General features: G+C 38.0%; 1 protein-coding gene across 1 annotated transcript; it reads left to right on the top strand.

Annotated features, from left to right (window-relative positions):
- The first annotated feature begins 433 nt into the window (after nucleotides 1–433).
- LOC129232661 (uncharacterized) lies at nucleotides 434–21979 on the top strand. Its single transcript, XM_054866792.1, has 5 exons — nucleotides 434–1246; nucleotides 7480–7719; nucleotides 15197–15448; nucleotides 19460–19576; nucleotides 20624–21979. Exons 1-5 carry the CDS (start codon nucleotides 434–436, stop codon nucleotides 21884–21886), a joined length of 2685 nt encoding a protein of 894 aa, XP_054722767.1. The 3' UTR covers nucleotides 21887–21979.
- Nucleotides 21980–25620: the final 3641 nt, after the last annotated feature.

Genomic DNA, 25620 nt, shown 5'->3' with positions numbered 1-25620 from the left:
TGTATGATTGCGTGATTTTTGATTGCAGTAAGGATTTGTTTCCATTGAAGATATAGATTTAAATTAATACCTTTTGTAGTAAGTGTATATTTAACAAAACTGTGCATTGAATAAGCATTGTGTATGCATTTTTAGAGCACAATAATCAAAATATACAAATGAATGTTCTTGATTTTAATGCAGAATATCATCTGTCTTATATATATATATATATATATATATATAGGCAAGTGGATACTCAGATTTGCATGTTGATTATTGTGGTAAAAACATTTTGAAATGATGTGAAAAATAAAAAGATGTTAAGAAATAAAAAAAAAAGTTAATTTTTTTTCAGTTTTTTACAAAGGGCATAAATGATTGATTGCAAACACATAAAACTACTTTTGTACTGAAGTTTAAAACTCTTGTCCTTCCAGATGCCGAGAGAGTCATGAACGAGAGTGGCCGGCAAGGCGTCGTGGGCGGCTACGTGCCCGGCACCGCCCCGTCCGTCTTCCTGGGCCAGGACACCTGGTCCTCCCCCTACACCGTCATCGCCGCCCCCTACGCCGCAGCAGAGTTCTCCCCCGCCTTCTTCTCCCCTGCCGCCCCCCACGGCGCCTTCGTCCAGCACCACGCCCAGGAGAAGGCCCCCCAGGAGTTCACCTTCCTGGGCACGCTCCCCAACAACATCACCTACGTCGACGTCAAGGATGTCAAGCCGCCCGACGGGGACCCCCCCAAGTCCGTCTTCGCCTTTGCAGAGACGTCGGCGTTCGCCAGGAACGGGGAGTCGGTCCGCCAGAAGAACGAGGAGACGGACAATGCACCGAACAACGACGCCTCCGCAGAGGGGCTCTCTGCCAGACTGATGTCGTCCCCCGGCGCCGCCCCCACGCCTAACCCCCCCTCCCGGGACGGCACCCCGGCCGGGGGGAACGTCGGGTACAGGCCCTGGGAGCAGATCGGGGCGGGGGACTTCGCCCCCCACAGCCAGCCCTCCACGCCCCAGTCGGCGCACGGGGACCCGGCGCAGCGGCCCCCCAGCGCCCCGGTGGAGAAGTCTGGGGAGACAGAGCGGCGCCTCCAGGCCTTCCTGTCGGACCCCGGGCGGCCCCCCTCCCACGTGTCCTCCGTGGCCAGTCCGGCGGAGGTCCGGGAGCAGCACCCGATGGACGAGGCGGCGGAGCAGGAGATGCTGCAGAGGATGCAGCCGCAGAGTTTCGCACCCGTGTCCCAGCGACTGAGTAACATCAACATGCAGGTGAGTGCCGTCTTTGGGTTCGCTTTTCTTCCGTACGGGTTCAGACCCGACAATGTTCTTCCGTGTGGGTTCGTGGGTTCTGACTTATGAAGGTTCTTCCGTACGGGTTCAGACCTGACAATGTTCTTCCGTGTGGGTTTGTGTGTTCTGACTTATGAAGGTTCTTCCGTATGGATTCAGACCTGACTATGTTCTTCTGTGTGGGTTCAGACCTGACAATGTTCTTCTGTACAGGTTCAGACCTGACAATGTTCTTCCATGTGGGTTCAGACCTGACAATGTTCTTCCGTACGGTTCAGACCTGACAATGTTCTTCCGTACAGGTTCAGACCTGACAATGTTCTTCCATGTGGGTTCAGACCTGACAATGTTCTTCCGTACGGTTCAGACCTGACAATGTTCTTCCGTACAGGTTCAGACCTGACAATGTTCTTCCATGTGGGTTCAGACCTGACAATGTTCTTCCGTACGGTTCAGACCTGACAATGTTCTTCCGTACAGGTTCAGACCTGACAATGTTCTTCCGTACAGGTTCAGACCTGACAATGTTCTTCCATGTGGGTTCAGACCTGACAATGTTCTTCCGTACGGGTTCAGACCTGACAATGTTCTTCCGTACGGTTCAGACCTGACAATGTTCTTCCGTACAGGTTCAGACCTGACAATGTTCTTCCGTACAGGTTCAGACCTGACAATGTTCTTCCATGTGGGTTCAGACCTGACAATGTTCTTCCGTACGGGTTCAGACCTGACAATGTTCTTCCGTACGGTTCAGACCTGACAATGTTCTTCCGTACAGGTTCAGACCTGACAATGTTCTTCCATGTGGGTTCAGACCTGACAATGTTCTTCCGTACGGTTCAGACCTGACAATGTTCTTCCGTACAGGTTCAGACCTGACAATGTTCTTCCATGTGGGTTCAGACCTGACAATGTTCTTCCGTACGGGTTCAGACCTGACAATGTTCTTCCGTACGGGTTCAGACCTGACAATGTTCTTCCGTACAGGTTCAGACCTGACAATGTTCTTCTGTACAGGTTCAGACCTGACAATGTTCTTCCATGTGGGTTCAGACCTGACAATGTTCTTCCGTACGGGTTCAGACCTGACAATGTTCTTCCGTACAGGTTCAGACCTGACAATGTTCTTCCGTGTGGGTTCGTGGGTTCTGACCTATGAAGGTTCTTCCATACGGGTTCAAACCTGACAATGTTCTTCCGTACGGGTTCAGACCTGACAATGTTCTTCCATGTGGGTTCGTGAGCTCCGACTCATGAAGGTTCTTCCATACGGGCTCGAATGTTCAGACTTGAAAGAATTCTTCCACATCGTCGCCTCGGAGCAACAGTAAAACATCTAAACCTAGAAACAGCAGTAAGATAGATATCCTACTGTCGTACTGAGGCGAGGATATCGATTTGGATGTTCAGACTTCTGAAAAATTCTTCCATACTGGGGCTCATTTAGAAAGAAATGACAGAGCTTTCACCCAATTCTGAGTTTCAAAAACTGAACTCTTCATGGAATTCTGAAGCTCGTGTACAAAATATGTCAATGTCCTCTTCTAAATGAATTCTGTTTTTGTAAACTCATTTCAACTAAATTTTCTTACAAATACTTAACCTTTTTTATTATGAGTATTTGATATTTTTGTACTGAAAGTGAATTGGATAGGTTTTTATTTTCTCAAACAACAGCGGTGCTCACCCCCCTCCCAAGAGCAAAGGCGCACTCCCCCCCCAAATATCTCAAAGATCCCCCCCCCCAAAGTAAGAGCCCATTTCCCCTAAAAATGAGAAAAATACCCCTCAAAAGAACTGACCCTTAAAACTTCAACTGCACAGTCTGAGCCATGACATCCCCTAGGTGAGCAGTGCACGAAGGATTTCAAATTGTTAGCCAGTAAATTAGCCAAATTTTTAAAGTGTTAGCCAAATTTCAAAAGTCTTAGTCAAAGACTAATTTTGCTCACTTTAGTATATTTTTGTCTGCAGAAATATTTAATCAGAGAGTGAAGTATAACTTAATTTTTGACAATTTTTTGAGAATGAGGGTAGGGGTCAATCCAGAAATTTTTGTCTGTTTTTAGGAATTTTGCGAGAGAAAAAAATTCCAATTCAGTACAGTTTTTCGACAAATCATGTGTAATTTTTCAAAAAAAAAAAACTAAATTATTTTCCCGTCAAAAATATAGTAATAAATGATACTTTAAGCTTCTTATGAAAGAAGTATGGATTTATTCGAGCAACAGTATCTGATTTCACTCACTCCGCATGAACTTTCTGTTCAAAAATTATAAAATGGCCAAGAAACATGAATATTCATACTGGTGCAGTAAAAAGGAAAAAAATGGCTAATAACAAATTAAAGTGACTATTTATCATTCTTTAATAAATTTGAGAGTAGAATTAAAAGCTTTTATTAAAGTAAAGGCTGCATTCCTATCTTGGTCCGATGGTTTCGACATCGAACACAATGAAACAAACGCGCCATGCAACAAAGAGAATTTTCCGTTTGCCAATAAATTAGCCAAATTCGATTTTTTTCACCGAATTTACGATTTTATCACATTTGGCGCATTGGTGAATGCTTAACGCGGTTCCTGAGTGCAAACAAGGTACTTTTGCAAGAAAAAAAATGATTCCTGCATGCTCATCGAGGAAGAGTATTACTGGGATGCATCTTTTTTTTCTCTTTAATTGGCAAGATTCGATAAATTTAGTTCTTCAGGGTACCTCAAAATTGCGTTGTTTTTGCTAGAACATTTCAAAGCATAATAACTTGGTAAAGAGGAAGCTATTCTTCAAATCCCGGAAAGAAACAGAAAGTTGCTTTGAAGTCCTTCCTAGGTAAAAAAAGAAAAAATATATAGTCTCTTTTACTGTGTTAACATTTTGCAGCTGCTCTGCTGCTATATGCAAACTCTGCTACTATATTTTCAACTAGTCTTCTTTCCCTCTTAGAAGTCCATTTCTTAGTTTCTAGTCCCTAAAAGTCTTTTTTCAAAATTTGGTTCCCTTTTTCAATCGCTTTCAAAAAATTTCAGTTTCTTTTGAATTTGCTCTGTAACCTCTATTAATCCATTCAATTTTTTTTCTAAAGAAAAAAAAAATGTTCACACCTCTTGAATGATAATCTGTACACTACTTTGACTCAAAAGGGTGGGTGTATTGGTTTAGTGTTAAAATGACTATTCATCATAGTTTCTTATTCTAAGCAAAAGTGAATTTAATTATTTTTTTCAGCTGATTAATCTGCTACAATTTATTCAGGATTTATACTTAGTCAAAGCAAAAGTAATTTTAATTAAAAAAAATGATTTTAGCCATCTAATGGCTCAATGGCTCAATCATTAAATGATAACTAGAACGATCACCGATGGCTGCCAACGAGTTTCATCCCTGATATGAACCTTCAGAAGTTTAGATGATCCCTTTTTCCCTTGGGACAAACCAAAAATCTGTTGGGGGTCATATTTGCAGAACGTGTGCGAGCTATCAGGGTTCGTACGCCCTTGAAAAACCTTGAAAAGTGCTTGAAAAAAAAAAGTTCATTTTCAAGTGCTTGAAAACCTTGAAAAAGTTTTAAAACCTTGAAAAAGTTTCTTAGTGCTTAAATTCTCTCAAAAATCAACGAATTGTGCTTAGAAGTTTTAAAAAAGTATTTCACCAATGCAATTTTCTGAACATGTGTTCAGTATGCACCATCGCGAAAAAATGTTTCCGTGTTTGGGATTTCAATCCTTTTGCATCTTGTAAATATTTTGATGTTTTTTACAACCGAAAGATATTTTGACATATGGTACCTTAGATTAGTTTATTTTTTGTTTAATTTCATTAATTAACAAAGAAATTAATTTGGAAACCATGACAACATTGAACTTACTCGGGTTTCGCGGAAAATTGCTCTTGTGTTTGAAATTTCAATCTTTTTGCATCCTGCAAATATTTAAATATTTTGTCTAATCAAATGTTAGTTTCGCATATGCTACCTTAAATTAGTATATGTTTTGTTTAATTTTAATAAAAAACAAATAAATTTATTTCATGGGAAGCATGCCACGTCGAACGAACTCAGACTTTGCGAAAAATTGCTTCTCGTGTTTGAAATTTCAATCTTTTTGCATCTTGCAAATATTTAAATATATTCACTAATCGGATGTTATTTTCATGTTTGCTACCGTAGATTAGCATATTTTATGTTTAATTTCAGTAAAATATAAGTTTATTTTATAGGAAACATGACAACATTAAACTTAATTCGCGAAAATTTGCTTCCTTTGTTTGAGATTTCAATCCTTTTGCATTTTGTAAATATTTTTATATTTTTGGCAATTAGTAGTTATTTTGACACTGCTACATCAGATTAGCTTATTTTATTTTTTATTTTAATAACTAAAGAGTTAAAGAATTAATTACCTTGGTCTTGTTTAATTATTTGCTTATTTATTTTTGCAATTATGAATGATTATCTGTACCTAATTTTTGGTCATAACAGATTCTTTAAAAAAAATTTAAATTTCAGCAGTTGAGCACCTAACAAATTAACTTAAAGTTTGTATTTTAAATATAAAGTTGATTTATATAATTTTATTTATAAGTACATCATTTTTTATGTCTGCTAAAATAAATAAGGTGTATAACAGGGGTGGTTGTGTTATGATTATTCACTTGAAATCCAGTAGTGTTCGTTTTTATGCTTTTACCTCCCTATATCTCCAATTTTCCCCTTTTCCTCAAATGTTCAAAATTACTACTTTATTAAGGTTGTGGGTACTTGGAGCTTACTGAAAGAGGCTTTAATCAGCAAAGGGGTAGATAGCTTAAGGAGGGTCATTCATCTTCATTTCGATCTAATAAATTGACCAGTACCAGCCTAGCTAGGCCCAGTGCCTGTTGCTGGTTATCAACAGGCACTGGGCATGGTATTTCTATGCAGAATATTTTGACTTGATAAACTATTTTATGAATTGTATGCATAGCAAAAGTTATTGTTGTACATATGTATATTCAAGTAATAGGGGGCTTAGTTTTAAAAATTATTCCCCCCCCCCCTAGCCCTATTTTGCTCTTTGAAACTTTCAGGTAATTTTTTATGAACTCGCAAATCACAATTACATCTGAATATTGTTGCCTTTCTAAATTTAAATTCTAATTTCAACAATAACCCATTTTTTCCCAAAATAAAACTACTTTTGTCATAATATATGTCAATTTCTTGTGAATCTTTTCGATTTCGAAATATGGCTCTGTAAATCTGAACTTGCACATTTATTGTCTATTGCAAGTTAATCAATGAAAGCTGAATAGGCTCAAATTTGCATTCAGAGTATTTATCACTGCTTAAGCTGCTTTTGTATATTTTGAGGTGTAGAGACTGGACTATGGACTTTCATAAACTTTTCTTACTTCCTAATTTTTAAATTTACTCGAGGACAGTTGAAATGCCTTATTGGCTGAACAGCTAATAAATACATACGAATAATTGATTTGCATACTTATAAATGATTTGCAAACCTAATATTTTTAGAACTTAATAGTGCAAACTGAAATAACTTTCTGGGTAGTGTTCTTGTCCTAACCGCCCTTATATTGTAATAAACAACTGTATAGATATTGGAAATAAATGTTGAAACCGGTGGGGGGGGGGGGGGGGGGGGGAGTGACTTCAAAAACTCCTCTCTGGCAATGCCATTGAACTTGGGTATTTTAGTTTCTTCCCATAAAAGTTAAAAGCACTTATGAAAGGTTTTTTTTTTTTTAAGTATTAATTTGCTGATTCTAGAAAATATACAAACCTCTGACTGCTGCAACCTTTGAAAAACCTCAAAATTAAACCTCTTGGTATCTGCTTCTCTTTATGACCAAACTTTTCAAGCATTTTCAGAAAAACTTTCAACGCAGTAGATCTTTCATCAAAGCGTCTCTCGTTGTAGAAAAAGCAATTTTGTTTTCCTATACTTTTTTGTATTATTGCCTTATTTCTATGTGTTTGTAGTAAATGAAATCTGCATACAATATTTTTAGTACAAATTTATGATATTGCCTTGAAAACAAAATTTTTTACCTTGAAAAGTGCTTGAATTTTTTTCTGCCTAAAGGGTATGAACCCTGGCTATTATTCGTCTCTTTGCTTCTTGACTCCTGATTCGCTGATTACATCCATGTGATCACCATTTCACAAAATAAAAGAGTTCTCTCCGTACAACTAACCTCGTACTCTTCCCTCCCAGGTGAATGCGGCCCTCCACGGGTACCCTGCCGTCTACCTGCCCCCCCAGGGCAGCGAGGGGGGCCAGGGTGTGGTCCAGGCATACCAGGTCCCCCCTCTGGGGGGCTACCCGGACCCGAAGCGGCCCAGGACCGAGGACCCGGACCCGCGCCTAGAGAACACCTTCCAAGTGCCTTCCGTGTCTTCCACCACCCCCCGGCAACAGGCCCTGCCACCACAGCAGCAGCTCGTGCAGCACCAGGTGGGTGTGAATCCTCTTCAGCTCTCGACTCACCGAATCATCTCATTTCGGACTCGTGCGTTCCGTCGGGAACGAGAACTCGATCGAATCTCTATTTGCGATATTCGGCAACGTCGGTCGTTCTTCCCCGGCAATCGATCGGGCGGCTTCTCGCGAGTTCGTCTCGTTCTTGCAAATTGATAGTCATTGTTCAGCTATCTCGACTCTAACTTTTTGCTCACTAAGTAACTACCAAGTTAAACTTGATCTAGCCTAGCAACTACCAAGTTAGAAACTTGATGGATGATATACATTTTCATTAAAACTGCTAAAACTAGAATCGGACAGGTCTCTAAAGTGGGGAGCAGACACAGACCTAAACTTTGAAGCTTTAACATTAAATAACTTTTATTTTAATTCACTCGAATATTTTTGAGCAAAATTACAATGCTGTATAGAGACAAGAATTGACATAAATTATGGAAAAAATGTTCTTCAAATACCCTTTGAAAAATGTTTTCTTCGGTAAAAGGTACAATTTTTTGGACCTTCAAAACGTTAACTGAGCAAATGTACCATCAAAAGAAAAAAAAAAAAAAAAATTCCATATGTTTCAAAATAATTAAGGGTATGAATCTCAAACTGAGGAATTCTTTGATAATATTTTCCACAAATGGCAATAGTAAAGACAGATTATTTATCTTGTAAACGATTTTAGAAAAAAAGCGAGTTGGAAGTCTGATGTATGTCCAAAAATTACGATCTGGACGATGCTATTATTTGAGAACTAAGTATATGATTTATATGTTTTGATGGTATTTTTTGATCCTGCAAATCAATTTTTAACACATTTAAAGTGTTTTCATATGCTTTTATGCAGCATCTTTGGAGCAAAATCATTTTTCTTATACATACATGTGAGATGTCCAAATTGCGTTACGATCCAGACGCCGATAATTCTGTCCATTTATTCATCATTATAAATGATCTACTATTATGACCTTAATAAAGAAGGTCATTATATAATGTTCATTTCTTAAATCCTTTGGTATTTTGCATAATTAATACGCTATGCATTGAACATTACATAAATAACAGTAGAAGCACAAGATAGCGATCGTAAAAAAACACATTTAAGTAAACAAAACGGCGGCAGCTCATAACTCTGCAACATTTCGAACATGATCATCTTTTATTTTACTAATATTTTGGATAAAATGTTTTAAAATTACATCAATAAATAGACATCTAACGGCAATTATTTAATAAATAGTTCTTCAATGTGCTAATATTTAAGTATTTCTCGATTGGCGACAACTCGCAGCATACGATAAGCAAAGGGTTACCAGCGGGGAATTCCCGTTTTTGTCAACAGTTTGGCGACTTTATCACCTTCGCTGGCAAAATGGATGGTTTTTTTTTTTTCATATTTTGCCATATTTTTAACCATAACAAAGTTTTATTATTTAAAGACCAGTATATAAAGTAATTCAAGTAATTAATCCTTTCTATTTTTAATTGCTGAATTTAAAAATTGATAAAATTTTCATTTTAAAAGCTCGAAAATTGTGAAACTTACATTTTATGATGATGTCCAAAGTCTGGTACCTACTGGACAACTATGTCCGAAATCTGTTACCTACAGACCGATCATTAAATTTGCTATTTAATAATTTCTATGAATACCTGCTGTCTTCTTATGTTTACATGTGATGTTCTAGGTGTACATACTATGCTATAAAAATACAAAATTGTTGTCAACTTTGAAAATTTGCTCAGAATTAACTTTTTTGTTCCCACCTTCTGAGAACTACCCTTAGCTAAACCTGACATTTTTAAGTCAACCCATATTCTGTGCTTTGGTAAAAGAGACCTCAAAAAGCAGGCATTTCATTTATTTCATCATCCATTCACCATATCTTTAGAAACTGATTCAGGGATGACATCAACTTTAATCTTAAAAAACAAGCGATACCATTTTTTTAGGGTTATTTTAGTGCATAATTGTGCGTTGTATTTCTTTAAAAATTATTTTGGTGAAGACAGTTGATGATTAAATGGGGGAGAGCTAAAAGGCTGAAACTTATGAGGTCACAGTGGAAGAGTTTTGTTTTGCATCTATTATTATTTCATTGAATAAAATCAGGGTTGGCAAATTTTTGCCTGGGGCGGAAAAAACAATGGAAAAAACAACGGTTTTTACCACCCGGCAAAAATAGGTTTTTGCCAAAGTGGCAAAAATAGATTTTGTGTTAGCAACTTACGGACAGTTTTTTTTTTCCTTTTTATACAAAGTAAAAGCATGAAAAGCATGCATTTTGATAAAATTTTAATTTAACTATTTTTACAGCTTAAAAAAATTTTGAGGTTGAACTTACTTTTAAAGTTATGGAGCATTTTTACTTTTAAATTTTTAAACATTAACATAAAATTTCAGTTTGTAGCATCTAAGACAAATAATTTACTTACAATGAAAATGTAATTAGCTTGTTTATTATATCATTTTTTACAGAATACTAAATATCTATATAAAGTATACTTAATCGAGATGCAACTATAAAATAAAAGAAATAAAAGTTGGCTCATTCTGAAAAAAATGTTTCAGCAAGCATTTAAAATCTTAAGTTTTGCAATCCCAACATTTGTTATTTATTTATTTTTCACCTTATAAATGAGAAGTAACATGGAGAGACATGACTAAAATATTAAAGTGCATTATTTATATTATATTGTCAATATTTCTTGGTTAACAATATAATACTTATTTGCAATTAGGGTTTTGCTGTTTTTTCCATTTTTGCCGTTTTTTCCATTTTTGCCATGGTTTTTTCCACTCTCCCGGCAAAAATACCTTTTTGCCGGCAAAAAACCCAACCCTGAATAAAATAGATGAATGAATTTGCTAAAGGTAAATCCATAGTTTAACGGTCATTTAAAATATAGTAAAACAAAGGACAAATTAACGTAAGGTTGAACTTGATCTAGACTAAAGACAGAGATACAGATACCCCCCTCCGTACCCAATGGCCCCCATTCATTTTCAAAGTTACATCATATGCGTTAAGATTTTTATTTATTACATTTCAGAAATATAATATTACTTAAGTTCTCTATTTGTGGTTTAAAATAAAGTACATTTGCTTCTTGAATTATCTTATAGGGTTACATTAAAATTATATTGCTATTTGCACAACTGAAGTAAATATTGCCTTCAAATAAGATAATGTTTTGCAGAGCACTTTGAGCTGTAGGCATGCATTAATATTTACAATTGTGCTATAAATATTCACTATTATTTGCAATTTTCTTTTTTAACGTTTGAGGAAGCAATTATGACCTAGTCAATTTTAAGGGAATAAATCCTTATTTTATATATTAATTTTTTAATAGATGATTTAATTATTAACTAATCTGAAATACACCGCCAGCTCGGTCATTCCAGCCTAGGACTGCAGTATTCGTGCTCATTAGCACTCATCAGCCTGGCATAGGAAGTGACTGAGCTGTAGGTAGAAAACCTCTTAAGGAAGCCAAGAGTGCTAATAAGCACGAAACTGCAGTCCTCGATTGGAATGACTGAGCTGGTGGTGTATTTCATGTATTTCTGCCTCAGGCCCTGGCTATACTGCCCTCTTAATAGACCAAGAGCTGAGCCCCCAAAACACGATTTATCTCTTTTATGGCTTGTGGCCTGTTAAAATAGTAAAACATGCAATGAAAAAACTTGGGCTCTAATGCCCCCCACTAATTTTGGGTCACACGGCTGCGTGGGTGGATGAAAGGTCAAAAAGAAAGAAAAATATTAAAGTGATGAGTTAAATGGCTAAAAATTATATAATAACATTAAATTAATAAGAAAAAACACGTAGGGAATTTCTCCCCCAGCTATGTTGGGGCGAACGTGGTGCCCCCCAGGGATAAAGTATCGATTATTAAACTAAAAAAAATGATCACTTTCGTGGGGGGGAATTTTACAGGGTATTAGTTTCATTATTTTGATTGCCAAAAAAAAATTCCTCCCCAGTAACTATGGGTCAATTTGTCAAAAAAAAAATTTTTTTGTTCCTCTTTATTTAGTCCAAGTCGAGTATTATTCGAACTTACGCATGACTGTTTAAGTTGCAAAAAAACCCCAGTTTGAACGTTTATTCGTTAAAGAAAACTCGTAGAAATTCCCCCCCCCACACACCTATGGAGGGGGTTGCTACGCGGTGCGCGGTTTTACAACGTGGTGCCCCCCCCCCACGGGTGGATTATCGTCTGATTAAATTAAAAATAAATGATCACTTTCGCGGAGGGAATTTTACAGAGCATACATTTAATTGTTTTAATTTCAAAAAGAAAAAAAAATCTCTCCCTTAACTATGGATCAATTTGTCAATTTTTATTTATTTTTTTTGTTCCTCTTTATTTGGTCCTAGTCGAGTACTATTTGAACTTTAGCCTGACCGCTTAAATTGCAAAAAACAAAGCTTGGATGTTTATTCGTTAAAAAAAAACTCATAACAAATTCCTCCCATCTATTTGTGGGGGGGGGGGGGGGGTGCTACGCGGTGCGTGGTTTTACAATGTGGTCCCCCCCCCCAGGATTGAACTATCGATCGATTAAATAAAAAACAAATAACTGTCGTTCGTGAGGGAATTTCAGAGTATACATTTAATTGTTTGAATTGCAAAAAAAAATCTCCCCCTACCCCAGTAATTATGAGTTTATTTCACAAACAAAAGTGATTTAATGTTAAAATTGCAATAACAATTTTTTTAAAAATTGCAATAACGATTTTTTTTACTTGTAAATTTTAATGCGTTAATCCGATGCGTTAAAAGAATTTTTAAAATAATAATTTGGTAATTCATATAGATTTATTTACCTTCATCATATTGGTTGTGATAGTGTCTATCTAGTTAGATAAAAATGTTCCTACAATCTCGATGATCTGCTTCTGTTAAAGAACTCGGGAAAAATCTAAATCACGGAATCTCAGTTTTCAGTGTTTTCGAATCTTTGAAACTTTTATTCCTTCAAATAAAGTTTCTGTCAAGACATTCAATCTTTTATCTAATGGCTGGCTACACTTAAAATTACCCTTTAAAACACTCATAATATAAAAACATCAAAATTTATTTTTGAAAAAAGGATTTTTTACGTTTTCAGTTAAGGCTGCGGTACAGCATGCTCCGAAAAGAAAAACCAACAGCTATAACGACTTCACTGTGTTGGCTACAGTTGAACACTGATGTACGGACGATGAATTGCTTTCTTTCATTTTGAAAAATATTTCAAAGTTTCTAATTTAAATAAAAAAAAATTTTTTTTTTTTGGGGGGGGGGGTGGATTTTTTTTGCTAGAATCAAATGTAAACTCTGAGAAAATCGCCCCTCTCTGCAAAAGTAATCTTTTTTTTATTTAATCAATCGATAATTCACTCCTGGGGGGCAACAAGTTCGCCCCAACATAGCTGGGGGGGGGGGGATTTTCTACCTGTTTTTTTTAACCGAATAAATATTTGCAATTTTCTTTTACAATTTAAGAGGTCATGGGAAAGTTCGAATAGTACTCGACTCGGACCAAATAAGGAGAAACAAAAAAATTTCTTTTGACAAATTGACCCATAGTTACTGGGGGGGGGGGGGAGAGATTTTTTGGCAATCAAAATAATGAAACAAATACCCTGTAAAGTTCCCCATCCCCAACCCCACGAAAACAATCTTTTTTTTTTTAATTTTAACAATCGATATTCACTTCGGGGGGGGGGGGGGGGCTCCCACATTCGCCCCAACATAGCTGGACGGGGGATTTGCTACGTGTTTTTTTAAAATTAATTTAATGTTATTATATAATTTTTAGCCATTTAACTCATCACTTTAATATTTTTCTTTTTTTTTTTTTTTGACCTTTCATCCACCCACGCAGCGTGTGACCCAAAAATAGTGGGCGGGGGGGGGGGGGGGTTAGAGTCAAAATTTTTAATTACATTTTTTTATTATTTTAATCGGCCACCCGCCATAAAACAGATAAACCGTGTTTTGGGGGCTCAGCTCTTGGTCTACAGGGTTGACGGGTTCGAACTGAAAAATTCATTTTGTGTTGAATAGTCCATTTATTGAGAAAGGCTATAGGCTATATAACATTGCACTTTGACTAATAAGAGTGGAGCAGCAATAAGAAATGTAATGAAAACGGGGAAATTTATATAATTGGATAAAATGTTTGGAACGCCGAATACACGTACATTTTTGAGGTAGACCGTGCAACGCCGGGCAATGCAGCTAGTAGGCTCATAATTGCTGGGGAGGGGAGATTTTGTTTTGCAATTAAAACAATTAAATGTATACTTTGTAAAATTTCCTCCACGAAAATAAACATTTTTTATTTAATCAATCGATAATTCACCCCTCTGGGGGGGGGGGGGCACCATGTTGTAAAACCGCGCACCGCGTAGCAGCCCCCTCCATAGGTGTGGGGGGGAATTGCTACGAGTTTTTTTTAACGAATAAACGTTCAAACTTTGGGAGTTTTTTTTTGAAACTTAAACATTCCAATAATACTCGACTTGGACCAAATAAAGAGGAACAAAAAAATTTTTTTTTGACAAATTGACCCATAGTTACTGGGGGGGGGGAATTTTTTTGGCAATCAAAATAATGAAACTAATACCCTGTAAAATTCCCCCCCACGAAAGTGATCATTTTTTTTAGTTTAATAATCGATACTTTATCCCTGGGGGACACCACGTTCGCCCCAACATAGCTGGGGGAGAAATTCCCTACGTGTTTTTTCTTATTAATTTAATGTTATTATATAATTTTTAGCCATTTAACTCATCACTTTAATATTTTTCTTTTTTTTTGACCTTTCATCCACCCACGCAGCCGTGTGACCCAAAATTAGTGGGGGGCATTAGAGCCAAAGTTTTTTCATTGCATGTTTTACTATTTTAACCGGCCACAAGCCATAAAAGAGATAAATCGCGTTTTGGGGGGTCAGCTCTTGGTCTATAAGTCTAATGGCGTATCTCAAGAGAGAGTATTTTTCAGCACATCGACAGTTCAGAAAATTGAATTTCACACACACTTTTAACGTAAGCTTTTAACTACGGACGTTTATAGTAAAGAAATCGAGATACTGCTTTTTAGTTTAGGAAATAATATTTTTGAGATACATCACTATGTGTTTGTGATTTTTAACAGTTTATAATTGAAATATTGCCTTTAGGCTTAGGAAAATAATGATTTACCTCTGAAACATTCCTTGGCAACGAAAAAATGCAATTACAAAAAAAAAGTTGAGATACGCCCATTAGGCTTAGGAAGGCAGTATAGGGCGGTAACTTACTGAAAATTAACGAATCTGTTCATGGAAGAATTCTCTTAATTTTTGCCCCCCAAAAGAGGTCGAGAAATTCCTCTCATTCGAATTCTGGTGCATCTTTTGCGATTCGTACGGTCGAATCTCTATTTCCGACGTCTGACGATGTCGTTCCGTGTCTCCCCCCAGGCCCAGATCGAGCAGTGGGACCGCATGAGCCAGGGCGCCGCCCTCCCGGCCCTGCAGCAGCAACAGCAGCAGCTGGTGGTTCAGCAGCAGCAGGAGGAGAAGGCGACGAGGAAGAAGCGGAAGAGGTGCGGGGAGTGCCCCGGTTGCCAGACCAAGGCCAACTGCGGTGGCTGCGGGCCCTGCAAGAGCGTGCGCAGCCACCAGATATGCAAGATGCGCAAGTGCGACCAGCTCAAGACCAAGAAGGAGAAGGTGATTCACTCATTCATTCATTCATTGGTTCGGAATCGGTTGAGGTGCGGCCGTCCCTCGTCCGACGCGGTTCGTTCGTTGGGTGTCGCATCGAAACCGTGCTATACGAGACTTTTTTAAAAATTACTTTAAAACTTATTTTTTATGCTAATTAAACATGTACAGGCATCCCTCGTGTAGCACAGTAATTCTACAACACAATTTCGAAATCGGTTGAAATGCGGCTGTCCCTGGTACGACGCGGTTCGTTCGTTGGGTGTCGCATCGAAACCGTGTTATGCGAGACTTTTTTAAAAATTACTTTAAAACTTATTTTTTATGCTAATTAAACATGTACAGGCATCCTTCGTGTAGCACAGTAATTCTACAACACAGTTTCGAAATCGGTTGAATTGCGGCCGTCCCTCGTCCGACGCGGTTCTTCGTTGGGTGTCGCATCAAAACCGTGCTATATGACACTTTTTTAAACTTTTAAACTTATTTTTTACGCTAAGTAAACATGTACAGGCGTCCCTCGTATAACACAGTAATTCTACAACACGGTTTCGATATTACACGGTACCAAATATGCGATTATTATAACACGGTTTCGATATTATACGGTACCAAACTTTAGTTTATAAGTATGCAGTTTTGATGTTAACACGAATTTTAAAAGAAGGAATTTAGTTTTTGTTCAATGCACACTTCTTAAGAAACGTATGGTAATAACTGTAGTACGTTTTTACTTTGTTTTTATGAAACTTTTACGAAATTTTATGTCTTGGCTCAAAAGTTCGGTTTCCCCATATAACACAAACTTTCAACTTTTAAATTACTTTATTTTTCTCATCAGTGTTCTAAGAGCAAAGAGGTGAATATTTTGTTTCCAGTGCATTGTAAAAAAAAACATTAGGATTAAACATAAGCTAAATTTGGCAAACGATAAATAAAAAATGTAGTCGAAACAAAATATAAAATAAAATAAATAGAATGATTCTATTACTTTTTTTAATATTTTGTTTTGTTGTTGCTCAGACAAACTTAATTGCTATATAAAAACTCAGATTTTTTTTTAATAGAATGCGTTTTGTTCTTAGTAAAGAAAAGCAAATAAAGTTTTTTCTTGTTGTTCATAACAGTTTTAATTTGAGGTATGTAAAATAATTAAGTTTTATCATTTTTTTGTTGTATGCTTTATTGAACCGAAATTTCAGCTGTTATAAAATTTACACCTTTTGACTTGGTTTCGATATAATACAGTACACATTCCTTGATTTACAATATTTAAAGGTCTCATATAACATGGTTTCGATGTAAAAAATAAGTAAAAAAACCATTGATATATAAAAAAGTCTCGTGTAACACGCTTTCACTTCACGAAACGAATTAACCCTGTTATACGAGGGATACACCCCTGTACATAACACATCAATATGTAACCTCTTGTTGACCCAAAGCATCCAGAGTTAGATAAAGTGAAAAGCTTTCTTCGAGCACAAATCCTAAATTTTCTGCAAATAATTATTTTGCCTATTTCATCCTAAATTTATATTAAAATATGGAAAAGGCAAAAAAAAAAAAAAAAACCTTTAAAATCATTTAGCTTTTTTTTTTTTGCAATAACATATAGTTTACGTTTACTTTTCACCAACTGAAGAAAACTGCCCTAACCATTATTTTTTGCCCAATATCAATCACATGACCATTGTTATTTTCATTTTATAGTGAAAAAAAATTCATGTAGACCTGATAAAACATGAGCTACCTGCTTTTTACTTGAAAATGTTATGAAGGTATTTAATTTTGTAAACAAATCAACAAAAACTACTTATTCGTTTAAAATTAAGTATTTCTGCAAAAATAAATACCGTACTTTCCTGCATTTTATCTACTAAAAAAGTTTAAAATTAATGAGGTGCGGCATATAGCTTGAATTTTCCTCTTACGCGATTCAGGCCTGTGAAATAAAAAACCGTACAGTCATAGCAGAAACAGTCTCCATTTGCAACTGTTTACTCTTTTGTCTCTAAGTAATTAGCGTACTATGATCATCACAATTTCAAGAAGAGATCATTATTTTTTTCGATTAATTTAGCACAAGATTCGGAAGAAACGGAAATCAAGAGGGTGGGATTTTTTTTCAATTCCTTCTTTTTTTTAAATTAACGTTAGTAGTTTTGCAGAGCCAAAATTTTTCTGCAAACGCAGTTCGTGCAAAAATGAGCGAATGAAAAAGCAAGTTTACATATTTTACAAACTTTCAAGCTTTTTATAAAATTGTTCCAAAAACATTTGAAATAAAGGGTCAATAAAAAAAAAAGTGCTCTTACAGTGTGAAAAAAACATCACTAAATCTGAAAACTAGTGTAAACTTTAGAAAATTTCAGAAATGGTTTATCAGTTTTTATTATCTTGTTTCATTGTATTTCTTCATTATTTTTTTGCAATGTAGAGTGCTTTTTTCTGCGACGTAGAATCGAAGCGACGAATTTGTTAAAGTTGTATTATTGTTTATATATATTTCTTTATTATTGTTTGGCAGCACTAAGTAGTTTTTGAACTTTTACAATGGCGATCATCTAGTAAGTTGGAATAAAGTTTCGCTAATAATATCTTCGTCTTTTCATCTTTATAGTTCACACTTTACTCTGCTAAGTAGATACATAACCTTAATACGTTACTTAAAGTCATGAGGTTATGTAAAATTTATCAAAATTGTCCTTATGTGTTCTGTTTGCATGTCTGCTTTAGGTGGTCGAATGATTGTCATCATTGCCAAAAATGCTAGATCCTTAAATCGGCACAACTCAGCTGAGTGGATTTTCTTTGTCACTGTAAAAGCACTTAATTTTGTGAGCTGTAAATTTCGGCAAAATGAAAATATTGGTGGTTTTGCAAATTTCATATGGAACAGAACAGAAAGTTGATGCATAAAATTGCATTTTTTCATGAGGCTTGAGTTTCGTAATTACGACAGGCTCTCGAAAATCACGAAAATTAAAACCTCGTAAAAAAAATGTACATTCGGACCCCGATGTAACGAACCTCTATTTAACGAATTTCACGATTTAGCAAATTTTTCTTTTCCCCCCGACTTAAATGAAGGCTAAGCCCCCTGTTTACCGAATTATAAAGCTCGAATTAAAGAATTGTTTTAAGAGCCGATAAAAACTCTTTTTTGTTAATTTGAGTTAGGATATGTTGGATTGTTTTCCAAATGATATATCCGTATTGTCCGAAGCAGAAAAAGACTTTTCTCGTTGTCTGCAATTTTTGGCGGCCGAGGGGGCAACCGACGAATAACGATTCCGATGCAGAAAGCGATAATACTCCCATTAAAACTTACTTTTTCAAATGCTTTACATGGACTGAAAACTAAAAACATATCTCATGCAGCGGGCTGTAAATAACAGTATTTTATTTTCTCCATAATGTCAAAAGATGACATTTCGTGTCAAGTATCAAGGCAGTTGTCAAACATCCATTACTCGGTACTTCAAAATTTCAAATTAACTAGCTTTGTGAAATGCTGAATAAAAAGTAACTCATAAAGTTAAATTTAAAAGTAAAATAAACACCTTCTAATTATGGATATTTTTGCACAGTTGATTTTTAGGGCTTTTGGGTAAGTGCACAGTTAAAAAAAAAAAAAAAAAAATCAGACCCCGATATAACAAAATATCAAGGAAGTTGTCAGACATCTTTTACTCAGTACTTTAAAATTTCAAATTAATCAGCATGTAATAAGTTATCGAATGCTGAATAAAAAGTTATTCATGATGTCAAATTTAAAAGTAAAATTAACAGTTTTTTTTTTTTTTTAATTTCAGACCCAGATATAACGAATAACCCCAATTTGATGTATAAAAGTTTCAGTCCCGACAAATTCGTTAAAGCTGTGCTCTCACAGTGTGCATGCATGAATGTAGTCTTATTCATCAATGTGTATATATATCCTGACGTTACACATTTCTGTTTCGAACAAATGTTCCACATGGAGTGTGTAAACATCGCAATTCTCTGTTGCAGGCGGCAGCTGCCAAGGCCAGTGGACTCGCCCACCTGGATGTGGATGCCGCCCAGGGCATGAATGGGCAGAACTTCCAGCATGACAGTGACTCCCTGCAGCTGCCCCCCACGCCCACCGTGAGTGCTCTCTTTCTCTCCTTTTTTTTTTCCTGTTCCTGAACTGCGGATAGGTCTGCCCTCAACAGTCATGATCGGGTTTGGATCCTCAATGATCCAATTATTCCATAAAAAGTCTCTTGGGTCCTCGCCGAAAAGAGTGGAGAAATGCATCTCGTTTGAATTTTTACATGTTTGTGGGATTAGGAGCGAAAACTTGGTTAAATCTCTATTTACGATATTCAACGATGTTGGTCAATCTTGCCCCGAACTCGGATCTCTCAGAATCATCAAAAATGACCACAAAATTGGGAATAATGCCTTTTATACTTTTGAGGGAGGTTTACTTTTTTAAAACTTATAACTTGTGCTTTAAATTTACTTGAAGGAATCAAGTAATAAGCAAAAAAATATTTCTCTGTTCTTACCGGCTCGATCCACAGTTCCAAAACTTAAAACTGGTCACCACTTTCAGTTTAACTCCCTGCAGCTGCTACCAACATCCAAAATGAGTAATGATCTTCTTGTTCTTGATTTTCCTTTTTTTTATTTAGGATAGGGTATGATCAAGGCAAAGACTCAAGCATTTCAAAAAGAAACAAAAAAAAAAACTAAAAAATCCTCTAAAAAACTTCATTAAAAATCCTTAAATAAAGAAAAATGTCCTTTCGTTTTCAAGAAAATGGTCTGTGTGGGTGCAAGTCCTTGAAACACACTTCAATTATTGCAAAAATAGAGGCTAGTGTAAAGTACTCTATTTTCTGATGGGTTTGTGGCAAGTAAAAAAAAGCCCGTATCATACTTGTCAACTTTTACAGATTAGGTATAAAATGTACATACATCTCAACCTTTTTTTTCTCGTCGATCCAAATTTCTTTCTTATTTCAAGTCATCCTTTTTAGCATCCTTTTTTCAAAATCAGATTACATCCACTATCATGTTACTCCCTCGATTTTGTTCACCGTGTGATTCTACCGACTCGAGTGTCGGCAATTTTTGTCGTCCATTATTTTTAGCCCTGCTCCTATTTAATGTTGTGTAGCTAAAGCGGATCTTTTCTTCTTCCAGGGTTTCCAGCAGGGCGACTACGTGCTCCCCGGCCAGCACAAGGGCCTGGGCCATTCCCCGGGGGCCATGCCCCTCTTCGACGGGAACGCCCAGTACGCGGGGTTCCCCGCCCAGCACCACCTGATGGCGCTCGACGGACAGCAGCCGCCCGCCCCGGACCCCGGCAAGGCGGACGGGCTGACCGAGTTCGGGGCGGCCACCATGCACCAGGTGACGAACACCCGGCTCAAGAACCTCATCCACAACCGCAAGAGCCAGAAGGAGCAGATGCAGAATTACCTCAACTCTTCCGGCGCCGCCTACGGGGAGCAGGTCAGCCCCCGCTCCCAGTCGGACGGGAGCGACCGCTACGCCGCCCGCACCCCCACCCGCAACCCGTCCGTCGACAACAACCCGGGCGAGAACGGGATGCCGCCCGGGGAGGGCGGGCGCGGGTACCGGGAACCCACCTACGAGCCGCTGAGGAACCTGGCCCCCTCCTCTCCCGACGCCCGGGAGGAGGTGCTCAAGATGATGGAGAACGGACACGTGAAGGGAGACAAGGGCAACGGGCAGGTCCTGAACTTCAACGCGACGGACGGAGACGCCCTCAACGGGTACGCCTACCGCTCGTTCTTCGAGCAGGGCAACTCCGAGGAGGCGCCGGCGGAGGCCTTCGGGGACCAGGGCTCCGGCACCTCCCCCGAGTACACGACACGTCCCGCCTACGACGACCGGTACTTCCGTAACCCGTCGGAACCGGAGACCTACCGGGCGGCGTCGACCGAGAGCCCCCGCGACGCATACACCCCCACATCGACCAATCGCTCGTCTCCCTACGCCGGCCACCAGGGGCGGTCCCCGGAGCGGAGGGACCGGCAGCCCACCCCGGTCGGCAACGGGTCGGCGGAGCCCTTCGTGTCGAGCGCGCCCACGTCCATGGCCACCTACACGAACATCATCAATTCCTACAACGCTCCCCCGTACTCGGCCCTGCCGGCGATCGCCTCCCTCTTCGGCGGCCACACTGTGATAGCGAGCGCGTCCGAGCCGCCGCCCAAGTCCTCCTACCCCGGGGCGTGGTCCCCGGAGGCCGGCGGCCGCCCCGAGGAGTTCTGCGGACTGGACCCCGCCCTCTTCGCCGGCAACCCGCCGCCCCAGGAGGCCAGCTGGTGGGAGCACCTCAAGAGCAGCGTGAAGCTGGACGTGCCGCCCTCAGCCTCCCCGGAGGTCGACGCCCTGGACGGCCAGCCGCGGAGTCCCTCGATGGCCACCAACTTATAGGAGGATGGACCCCGGATTTTCCGGCCGGAGTCGACGGCCCGAATCCGGCGAGGACTCCCCGACCGGAATCGAGTGCCGTGGATCCGGTGAGGAGCCAGCCCCTTGTATAAGATTCTCCAACCTGTATCACGCACGTGCCGCAAATCGGGCGGGAGACGACTCCCCGGATTCACCGACCGGAATCGAACGTCACACGGATCTGGCGAGGAACCGCCCTCCGGATTCTCCCGCCCGAATCGAGTGCCACGGATCCGGTGAGGAGCCGCGCTCCGCGTCGAGTGCCGCCGGATCCCGTTTCAAGACATTTTTGTGTGGGGACTAGTTCCATAGATATATCTCCATTGAAAAGTGCCATTGATCATGTAGTCCTCGTCTAGACATTTTGCGACGCTCGTACCTTTCTGTGCATATTTACATCTGGTGCGAGGGGAGGATTCATCCGTGTCCCAGTTTTTCTTAGCATGTAGATAATGTACTTTTAGCGTGAAATCGAAATTTTACCGGAGCAGATGTTTCACCGATGTATGATATTTTATATACACGTATACACACTCTGATGATTTTTATATCCATCTTTTTGAGAACTGGAAAATATTTCAAAATCTAATTTTTACAGTGTACCAAATATTTAAATGATTGGATGGTTTCGAGATGTACGACGATGTTTAGAAAATTTGCTCTCTTTCTCTCGTTTTAAAGGAGTTTATGTTTTAATTGTGCCATCACCGGTTCGAGCGACCGTGTGGTCTACCTCATTTGTTTTAGTTTCGGTGTGAATTGCGATGGCCGACGCACTGGCAGCGAGCGCCATCTATCTTTGTGATTTTTATTTATTGCTGATGGCCCTGTTACTTAAAGTGAACATTTTTGTTGATGTGAAAAATATTAATGTTTTGTAAATTTACTCGTCGAGTCGAAGAGATCCTCGCGGGAGGGAGATATTTGCTGAATTTAAAATCATTTATGAAGCATTATTTCAGAATAGAATTTAAATCTTACTTTTTAAAATGTTTTTTAAAAGTCATTTATAATGTGTATTTTACCTTGTCTTTTAATTCAATCAGCTGTAAACGTGAGAATGTTTTCACTCAGTTAATTTTTAATGTAAGATTTATTACAATTTATTTTTAAAGAATCATGTATATTGAAGAAATAGACTTTTTTTACATTTTAAAGTTGATATTTCTGATCGTGTAAGGAGGCGGAGGCAAAATGTGATTTAACTTGGCCGACCGGCCTCGCTGGGTAAAAAAAGTTCTCAAATTTTAGCATAATCTTTGTATTTTAAACCCAAATTCTTATTCGAATTTTTTTTAAATGATCGCTTTAAAATCTTGGAACTAAGGATCATCCCTTTTAATCTTGAAGCCGCCCCAGTGTAGAAGAAAATCTGTACGATGTATTTGTTTAACCTCTCATATGGCAGCCTATTTATGAATGAATTGTCATGTTTTGAAATTAGTAATACAGATCCAAATGGTTTTATTGAATCAATGTTTGTGTCTTTTAAAAGTATCTCAATAGCTTAGAACATCAAGGCTTTCAGTGTATGATTTACGGAAGGTGATTTCCATGAATTGTCCCACTTTTTTTTTTGTCTCTTTGACCCCTCGAATGGATCTCTTCCACTCGACGCAAAAATAATTTTACAGAAAAAGTCAAATTGCCAAAAAGATCTCAATCTTACACTAACAGTCGTTTACTTTCACTCTATTTCTTAAACGCTTTTTCGTCACGATGATTGATATGTTCCCAAAAATTTGAATTGTGACATTTTATTTATATGCCTTATTGATGAGAAGGTACATGAATTTCTCTGTCAAGTGTTTATTTATTTGCTCTTTATTTTGACCTTAGCTTTATTGTGACTTTTGTGTCTTTGAAAATGTATGTACAACGAGTAGGCTTCGTGGTACGATGGCCATCGTCGATCAGTGAATCAGAATGACCCGAGAAGGCGAAAAAGACTAAAAATAAAAAAACTTCTTTTGATTTTTCGGCAAAACGAATGTCGCGTGAAATAACCAACAAAATTGAAATAAGATCGTTTCGTTTCTCGGGTGTCGTCGAAATAAACGATCGAACGATGGCCATCGGACCCATCCCGGGTCTTTAGCTTGGACATAGATGCAGAGTATTATATTGGACCTGGGCGAGAGATTCATAATCTATTGTAAATAACCGTGTGCCGAACGAGTAAGATGTCTTGTAATTATTTTTGTAAAACCGCGGATCGTCGGTTTTCGAGTCTTCGACCGTCTGTGCCAATGATTTCGATGTGTTTGTGTGCGTGTCCGTGTTGCGTCGCTAATTTATTTTTCTCGTGAGTCATGAATATTTTACATGTGATAAAGAAATGTCCCACTTCCAAAGAACCGGAAAATCTTTCGGGATGCGAGGAAAGACGTACTCCCGACCGCATGTCCTGCTTTCGCTCCTCCTAACTTTTATATATTTCTTTTCTTTTTGACAAAAAGGTTCCCTTAATCTTCAATATAAAAAAAAGAGGTATCGGGACTTCCGAATCGCTCGGGAAAAAGGTATTACGAGACCCACCGACACTTTTATTCTCCCTACCTTCGAAAAAAAGATATTTTGAAGAACCTCGATCTCCCTCAAACTATCTGCAGCTATTTGACCGATAACGGTCAAAGAGATTTTCGAATTCTCGTTTGAGATGCCTTTACCTGGGGGTCTTTTTCTCCCCGCATGAGAATTGCATTTAGAGAAATAAAATCCTTCACTCTGTAGCGTCGGTAGAACGATATATTTATTTTTGTAACACGTAGTTTGCTAGTCAATAGTCCACTTTCGTGCAAAAGAAAAACACGAGTGTCTTTGTGTGTTCCTATTTATCCACGATGCCGTGGTATCGAGCAATAATATGTCGTTGGACTCGTCGGTTAGAATTAGAAAAAAATACATCGTATACACTTTCGGGAGCTCTGCTTTAGGTTTTCATGTAAATATTAATAAATACCAGTAATATTGAAATAGTGGCAAAAGTTATATGTATTTTTCTCTGCTACCGCCTTTTTAAGCTCATGAATTTGGCTAAATGTAAAACGATATTCCAAACTATGTCCAAATAACCGGCTAAATCTACTCCATAGATGATGCTTTTACATACTCAAACGACTCTTACGTTTAGGCCCGAAAGTTATTCATATTGGCCAGTGTTGGCAAGTTTTTGCCGAGGGCGGAAAAACCATGGAAAAAACCACGGTTTTTACCGCCCGGCAAAAATAGGTTTTTGCCAGTTTTTGTCAAAGTGGCAAAAATAGATTTTGTGTTAACAACTTACGGACAGTTTTTTTCCTTTTTATATAAAAGTAAAAAGCATGAAAAGATTTTGATAAAATTTTAATTCAATTATTTTTATAGTTTAAAATAAATTTAAGGTTTAACTTACTTTTAAAGTTATGGAGCATTTTTACTTTTAAAATTTTTAAACATTAACATAAAATTTCAGTTAGTAACATCTAAGACAAATAATTAACTTACAATGAAAATGTAATTAGCTTGTTTATTAATAGCATTTTTTACAGAATACTAAATATCTATATGAAGTATACTTAATCAAGATGCAACTATAAAATAAAAGAAATAAAAGTTTGCTCATTCTGAAAACATTGTTTTAGCAAACATTTAAAATCTTAAGTTTTGCAATCCCAACATTTGTTTTTAATTTATTTTTCACCTTATAAATGAGAAGTAACATGGAGAGACATAAC

This window comes from Uloborus diversus, unplaced genomic scaffold, assembly GCF_026930045.1.
Source record: "Uloborus diversus isolate 005 unplaced genomic scaffold, Udiv.v.3.1 scaffold_13, whole genome shotgun sequence".
NCBI lineage: Eukaryota > Metazoa > Arthropoda > Arachnida > Araneae > Uloboridae > Uloborus > Uloborus diversus.
The sequence above is the reverse complement of the archived record's forward strand: the minus strand, read 5'-3'. Positions and strand labels throughout refer to the sequence as shown.